Raw genomic sequence first — 7933 nt, 5'->3', positions numbered from 1 at the left:
ACACCTAAGGATGGCACAATGTGATTGTCTGAAAAGAACGACCGCGTTCCACAAAAACTCGTAATGACACTAAGAAGGACAGAGATAGGATGTTGCATTTCTACACATCGTGCCCACGAATCCAAAACGCTGCTGTTTCCTGAAGTCTGAGCCTGACACTGATAAATGTGGTCAATCTCGGTGATTTCCATGGGTGCTCCAGAGTGAGCTTTCCCCTGGCAGCCTCATCCCAACCCCACGGGCTAAACCCACCCGGTAACCGCGCGGCAAAACCACTCGCGAGCGGCAAAAACCCCACCGGAGGAAACGCGGGTTTAGAAAACAATTTTATTAGACAAATTATTTAGACAAATTATACACAGAAAGCTCTGCCACTTGTAACTGAGGCCTCCAAAAAGTGTTTTGTGTATCTGTAGAATAGGCAACACATCAAAATAGGCCTATTTTAAACATCATACATGGTTAACAGGTTGGTTTTGTTTTTAAGAGCTAAAATCACTGCGACATCAGGTATGTCCCTATGGAGCTTGTTGGAAAGGATTCTTTCTGTTCTTTATTTCACTCGGAAGTGTGGATGAGTTCATGGATGCTACAAGGGGGAAGCAAGTTGTGCATGCGTTTGGACACTTGCTACCCTGCAAACAAAATGGCCTTTTGCACGATCAGAATTGGTTCTGCCTTACACAGTAGACAATATTCGAAGATTTAGTACAAAAAACAGTGACAGTACAAGATGCTCCCCCAGAACAGAATTAGCATCAAAATAGAATAGATCTGAAGAATATACCTTTTAATTCATCCTAAAGCAAATCACGTAGGCTGATTCCTATTAATCCTAGCCAAAGAATGAGTTAGGTTAAAATAAGCGTATGGTTGCATTAAAACCAAACCAAAAGAACTCACAGGCTAAACTGCTTGCTCTCTACTTAACCGCATTTTTAGTTGTAAGGATTACAAATTGAAAGCTCTTCCTACATTTCTAACAGTGTTACTTGAAAAAGCTGGTGCCAACGCGGGCACTGGTTTTGCTCTCACTGCTGTTCCTTCTCTTGCTCTATAGAGTTGGCACTAATGTAAAAAATACATCGCTCCTCTAAATCTAACTTAACGTATAAAGGGCTAAAATAAGCGCCTGTTCGCATTTTTTTTCCCCTTCGAACAATCCGTGATTATAATTAAGGCCACATCTGTATTTCTTGAGGGCTTTATTCTTTTTCCTCCGCTAACACCATTATTGTATCGATCAGCTGCATCGATTTGGAAAATGATTTCTTAACCTTTGATCTATGTTTAAACTCCTCTAAAGCTATATTAGAACGTGGTGTACCTAAGAGAGAGTTCCGTTCGTCTAATTAATTACAATTATCAAGGTTAGCCTTATATTCTAGAGTGCTCAATAGCCAATGCAGAACCTAACCAAAGGAGTTACATCCAGGTACGAACCTTAAATTGCCCCAGATGCCCTCATAGAAAAGTATAAAATATGCTCTTGTTGGCAAACGATGCGAGTCAGGATAACATTAAAGCCACCTGTCTTTTCTAAACGAAAAGACCCCCTGCACTGTACATCTTCCCTGTATACAACACATTTGTACTAAAGCTTTATTAAATGAATTGCGATAGCAACAGCTGCCATTTTATAGCTATATATACATGTATATATATATACACATACCTGTGTGTATATATGTATATATATATGTATGAGATACTGATTTATTTAACACAACAGAGGCTTCTGCCATATGATACAGTTTACTGTACATAAGAAAATCTTTTCACACTGTACAATCACATAAAGGTCACATGCACTGTTGCAGTGCAAAAGTAGATTTAACTGTAGTCTTTACTGGCATAGTAATGGCTTTTTTTAATTCTACAAAATTGCATTCTCACATTATGGGGCCTGGACGGTCTTTTCGCTTCATTTGTTTTGATTTTTTTTTCTTTTTTAAAAATTATTTTTGCCTTTTTTTAAAATTTTTTTTAAAATTTTTCATTTGTTTCAAACTGCAGGGTTTGCCTTTGGTCCACAGTTAAAAGGACACACAGCAGTGGAGCGCTGACTGGAGGCAGCAGGATAGAAGAAAAGGATATAAGTTATTGCAATTATAGTAAAAAAGGCGGTGGGGGAGGAGGAGCGAATGCCCTTTTGTAAAGTAATCCTCAGGTTTTCCTATGCGTGAATCGCTGCACATTTGCTATATTTAAAGTATATGAAAAGCCTGAAGTAACCAAAACCTAACGTGGCGATAAATCAAAGTGATTCAAGTAGTAGAGAGAATAAGGAGAGAAAGAGGAGACCAGACCGAGGAAGAGAAGAGGAGGAAGAGTTGTTACTAATCATCTCGATTCTTAAATAAAATTTCAAAAAGAAAATAAAATGAACAGAAAATAACCCCCAAACAAATTAAAAACAAAAAACAAACAAAACCAACAACCCTCGAAAACAAAAAGATAAGGAAACGCAAAAAGGTTACATCCATTGTTAGTCCCACAACATCACAGCGGCTCCTTGCAAAGGGAGTCCTAGAAAAGGAACGGTGAAGGACGCTGGTCTGATGCTCAGATGGAGGTGCCTCGGTCGGGGTCGCTCCCGATATTCAGCCCCAGGGTCGGCGTCGGTTGGTAAGGGATGGATGACATGGTTTTGATGGGGCTTCTAAAAAAGCCGCCGTTGGGTGCCCGGTGCCTGAAGGGGCCAGTCCGGTGCTCGGGGACGCTGCCGAAGGAGAAACCCGAGGCGGCTTTAGCGGACAGCGTGCGGCTCAGAGTCTGGATCTGCTCGGGTATGAAGGTGGTTGTGGTGATGTGAGTGTTCCTGAAGTCACTGATTTGCTCCAGCGCCTGGCGCGTGGGCAAAGTGTCAATGTCCAGCGGGGTCAGGTCAATGGACGAGGTGGAGAACTGTTTATGGGGGCTCTCGTCGTCTGTGCAGAGGCTGTTGACGCGCCTGTGCAGATGCTCCAGGTCGATCTCCTTGTCGTCCTGGGGAAGGAGAAAAACAAGAGGCACCACTCACCATCGCCGTTTGGGCTGGGTGGAAGCTTCACGGTGCGATGAGGACGGCGCACAACGACTGTTGGCTGACGGCATCTCTGAACATCACCAGCAAACATCCCCACCGCCCGGGGCCGGGTGGGCTAAGCCAACCCTCACACCACAGCCACCTCCAAACCCCGGATCTGTACAACAACAATTCCAAGCGCTGCCCGTAGGTTCCCATCAGGAAAAGCCAGGCTCAGAGCTAGGCGGGCTGGACTAGCAACAGCTGAGTAACAGCGAACTTTGTGCCATGAAAGCAAAGCATCGTCTCAACGGCCTGGGATGATGCCAGTTCTTCAACTCTGCAACGAGGATTAAGTTTGAACGTCAACACGGGAGGCTCTGAGCAATCAGGTTGCCCATCCTGATCATCCTCTCGGGGCTTAAGGGAGGGCTAAAAACATCTCAGGCTACTTTTTGGCTTTATAACGTAAGTTGCAGCATAGAGAAGCTGAACTTCCAGGCAAAAACCTGAGCGCTGGTGACTCCCTGGCATCAGACAGACAGGAGTCCGCCAGGCAATTTTACACTACAATGCCAAAGGAGGAATTCATTCTCGCCTACAAAGCAGCAATTCCACAGATTCTGATGGAATTGCGCTCTCGTGGCTGAGAAGAGGAGGCGGCCTGGGGTATTTATCATAATATATCATCCCTCCTCTTACCTCTGTCCCTTCTTACATCTCTCCTCCTAGAGACCTCAGCTAAACAGGCTTGTTTGTTATAATTAAGAATTTAAGTGCACAGAAGTTAAAAAAAAGAGGAGAAAGCCCTGGGTGACACAAGAAATCTGTATTGTACGGGGGTATTTCTACCGAACTGCAAAGCTTAATTCAAAGCAGCACTAAGTACACACGTCCGGGGGTTTTCCCTCAGTCTGGGGAGCGCGGCTCATTCAGAACAAAAATCGATTTCAACTAACCTTAAAATTTACCTTAATCTCTGTGAAATCTACTGGCTCTTCCAGGCCACTAGAAATATCTCTCACTCTAGGACCTCACAGAGGATAATTAGGCGGCCGATAGATGACGACTTCCAGCCTCCATTACTGCAACTCAATGACTGGCTTGATCCAGAGCTCCCTGAATCAATGGCAAAACTCCTAGCAAAGCAAACGGCCTCGAGATCCCTCCTGTGTGTCTAGGAATGAAGTCAAGCAGTCCGAAAAAGTCCACACCTGGAACAAACTGCAGGAGTTCATCCGCTTAGCAAAACGGGTCACCAAAATACCTGCGCTGGTGCCGCGTGGGCACAGAGCAAAGGAGTTTTACCCTCTTTTAGGACAGGGAGAGAAACGGGGGGGAAAAGGGGCAGGGAATGGGGCATCGGGGACCGGCCACAGAGGCTTGGGTTTGAGCTCACGGCGGGAGGGGAAAGAACGCAGCGCTCGTTTCTAGGACTTGGCTTTCTGGTCTATAGTTTATTTGCACATGGACTTAGACACGGGTGCACGTAACAACCACAGGGTGACACCAAAACCAAACGCGTTCACCGAGCGCCCTCTCCTGAAAATTTAGGGGGGGGTGCGGCAGACCTGGGGCCACATCCGGAGGTAAAGAAGCGCACAGAGGCTCTGTTAGCGCCTGCGAGCCGTGACTGTGTCTCTGAGGGACAGATCTACACATTTTCCTTCCTTTGTTGAGCTTTGGGTTTTGTTTTACCTTTTTAAAATACCCGTTTTGTTTGGTTTTGTATTTAAACACACGCAAACGCTTTGTAACCTCAAACGCCAATCAGGAAACCATTGGAATTTCATCACTTTTGAGCCTCTATAAGCTGCTCGAAATATTCCCCTTTCTTCTCTTACAGAGATGCATCTGGGGCCGGGGTCAGCCCAGTGGAGATATCTAAGTGGTGATATTCTCCCATGCTTAGCCCACAACCCGATCTCCACCCAATCCACACAGCAAAACGAGACCCACTCACGGGAAGACTGTGCATCTCTCCATAACATGAGCTTTCCTCTTCTCTCTTGTGTGAGACCAGCAGTGAAATATTCAGCAGTTTTCACACTTAAATTATCATCAGGCTTCAGAGTCAACATCCCATTGAGATTACTGGGGCGGTTGGTACTTCCCTCAGAGAAGTTTAAGGCTGTCTGCAGCCTCACACAGCACTGAACGGGTCGCTTCTGGCACGTTACCGAAATGTTATCTTCGTAACCACAAGACAATTAGTTTTTCAGCATAAACGCCACAAACTGGCCCAATCTGACCCCCGCCTCTGGACTAGTGGCCTGGAAGAGCCAATAGGTTTCATGGAAGCTAAAATGAATTTTAAGAGAGTTAGTTCAGACGGATTTCTCTGCTGAATGGCTCCCAGGTCCAGCAGAGCGGGGACATTCAGCACACACGGCCACGGCAAACTCGCTTTTGAGCCAAGCTTTTCAAGTCAATTCCAAATGCTAAGCTAATGATCACGGAACAAAGATCAAGGAGGCCAAATGATACCATTTGTGGAAAGGATACACTCAAATTTCTCCGCATTTGAAAACTGAAATACAAAATTTATTTAGAGTGATATAAAATATCCGTGTTGTTGTTTTGTTTTTCCTTTGTTATTTATCTTTATGTTTAACAGAAGATATATATGAAGCATGAAGTTCTGAAAGTTTCGGTAAACAACAATTGAGTAAATTTTAGGTTTTCAAAATAATGTACCAATTAAATCTCTATGGTTTCGGTTCCTGAGAAACTCAATTTAAAGCCTAGATTATTTTTTTTCCATAATGGTCTGGTCCAGATCTTGAGCAAAAAGAAAAAGCTTGGGAATTAAAACAGGCAAGAAAAGATGAAACGTATTCTAGCATCAGTGCCAATGCTGTTTAATTAGGTAGTGTAATTAATCCTGCCTGATTACACAGCATTAGATTAGCAGGAATAAACACAATGGAGAAACTGCAGAGAAGGTGAACCCGCTGCACACAAATCAACAGCAACACCCCACAAGCTACAGAGATGTGGTCCAACTACACAGATAGAAAAGTTATAATTGATAGTGCTACATTCAAGTTCATCTTTAGGTCCAGCTTTGGGCATTGCTGCCAAGTACATTTTAATGACTTCCGTCTTCCTAATGTTCTTCTGGTATTTTCTGTCCTGAATCTGAAAGATCGAATAGACTATTGGTTCCCTGGACTTCAGATTAAGCACTGAGAGCTGAAGTTCATGGAAGTCTCAAGAGGTTAACATGTCTGAAAATGGGGACCAACTTCGTTGAGACGCTGACTGCTAATTAAAGGGCCAAACTTCACAAATCTATTTTGAAAGATTCAGCCACTGAGCTCAGGGGAAATATTTTTCAAGAAGAAGCCAAGAAACTTTGAACTTACTGGTGAGAATTAGCTCTTCCCAGTGGGAATAATGAACTAAATATTGATGTATTAATAATGTACTATTCTACAAGTAACAGTGGTGTTTTACTCAGAATAGTTGCATATTTATACATCATCCATATATTTTTTAATTCAAGCTTTTCTAGATAGAATAGCTAAAGAGATTTTGAGGAACAACCTTAAAAAAAAGTCAGGAAAGCTAAGGAAACGTCTCTGAATTTGCTTCCCCACCCTCTCTAATGCTCTAAATTCAAGGCAGCAATTTTTAGGGTGCATGAAAATTCCCCAGGAGAAACGGAGGGTCTAATACCTCTTTTGACGGAACCCGGGAGCCTTTCCTTTTATTCCACCACGTTTCCAACATTGCAATGAAACAGGACAGGACAATCCCAGCGGCGAGGATGCAGAAAACACCTGCAAAGCTTTTTATGTCCAGGGCGCCTCCTTTCTGCTTGGTGTCCACGGACGAGTAGAGATCGCACTGACCGTTCTTCGGCCACCACTTGTGCTTCAGGATGTCCATGTCACCGCTCTGCTGCAGCTCCAGGATCCTGGGGGAGAACACAGAGTCAGGGCTTACGGAGGTGGCACCCAAGGGCGTGAGGATGGAACCCAACTGCTTCCAGCCTTCCTGTGTATCCCAGAAATCCACAAAACCCTGATTTAACCAGAAATCTCGAATATGGGTTGTCTGTAAGGCTGAGCATATGGATATCCACGCTCCACTCTGTCTAGAAGGTGGCACACGCAAGTCTCTTTCTGTCTTTCAAGACCCTTAATGAAAATGCTTTACTTAATAGACCATATTTTCTTAAGTGGCTTTCGCTATGGACTACGTCAATTGACTTTTGCAGTGCATCAGATATTTGACAACACGCATTTTGCACTTTAATCACTGGAAAATGGAACCAGGCTCTTCTCGGTGACCACCACTAATCAGACAAGGGGCAATGGGTACAAACTGGAACACACGAGGTTCCATTTAAATTTGAGGAGAAACTTCCGTGAAAATAAACATTTCAATCAAAAAGAAAAAGGTAAATACACTTCAGTTGTACTGCAGGTTACCTTCTTGTAAGCTCACCTTTGCTAGGTTACCTGCTTGTTGCTTTATAGAGAGAGCAGAACCCAATTAGTTGCAGCCAGTGAGGACCTAAACTAATCTTGCTCAATCTTGTGGGACCTGCTGGCAAATGATTTCCATGGGTGGCTCTTTGCTGCGGAATTAAATTGTCCTTGCACCCACGTACCCAGCCCATTGCCCAAGACGGACTATTTTGCCAGACTTCCTGCGGGATGAGCAGTTTGGGAAATGAGAGTGGTGTTTGGGAGAAGATGTTCATGTTTGGTTCCTTGGTTCATCTCAATAAATTCCCGAGGAGAGCGTTTTCTTACCAACAGCCAGAAGTGACTCAGAGTCGCAGCTGGGCGCATCTGGCTACCCAAATAAAGAAATGCCATGATTACACTTAAAAAGGGTGAAACAGGGGGAATGTTTTCTTTCATGCAATAAATTTGTTTTTCATTTTGGCGGTGGAAGGAAAACAATTACTCG

At 44.0% G+C, this 7933-nt stretch overlaps 1 protein-coding gene across 9 annotated transcripts in view; it reads right to left on the bottom strand.

Moving 5' to 3' along the window:
- Nucleotides 1-313: 313 nt before the first annotated feature.
- The window catches only part of GRID2 (glutamate ionotropic receptor delta type subunit 2), a 554341-nt gene continuing 546721 nt past the window's right edge, over nucleotides 314-7933 (bottom strand). For 3 of the 9 annotated variants that reach the window (XM_065837720.2, XM_071808263.1, XM_071808264.1), the window contains 2 exons: nucleotides 6689-6929; nucleotides 314-2988 (listed from right to left, as the gene is read on the bottom strand). In XM_065837720.2, the coding sequence (XP_065693792.1) occupies nucleotides 2566-2988; nucleotides 6689-6929 (664 nt within the window). In that variant the 3' untranslated portion in view covers nucleotides 314-2565. Of the gene's footprint in view, nucleotides 3348-3966; nucleotides 6930-7933 lie in introns of all 9 variants that reach the window. The other 6 variants (XR_011738961.1, XR_011738959.1, XR_011738960.1 and 3 more) reach the window with 6 other exon arrangements.

This window comes from Patagioenas fasciata, chromosome 4 (genome assembly GCF_037038585.1).
Source record: "Patagioenas fasciata isolate bPatFas1 chromosome 4, bPatFas1.hap1, whole genome shotgun sequence".
In the NCBI taxonomy this organism is placed as follows: Eukaryota; Metazoa; Chordata; class Aves; order Columbiformes; family Columbidae; genus Patagioenas; species Patagioenas fasciata.
Note: the sequence above shows the minus strand (reverse complement) of the source record. Positions and strands in the feature narration are given on the sequence as shown.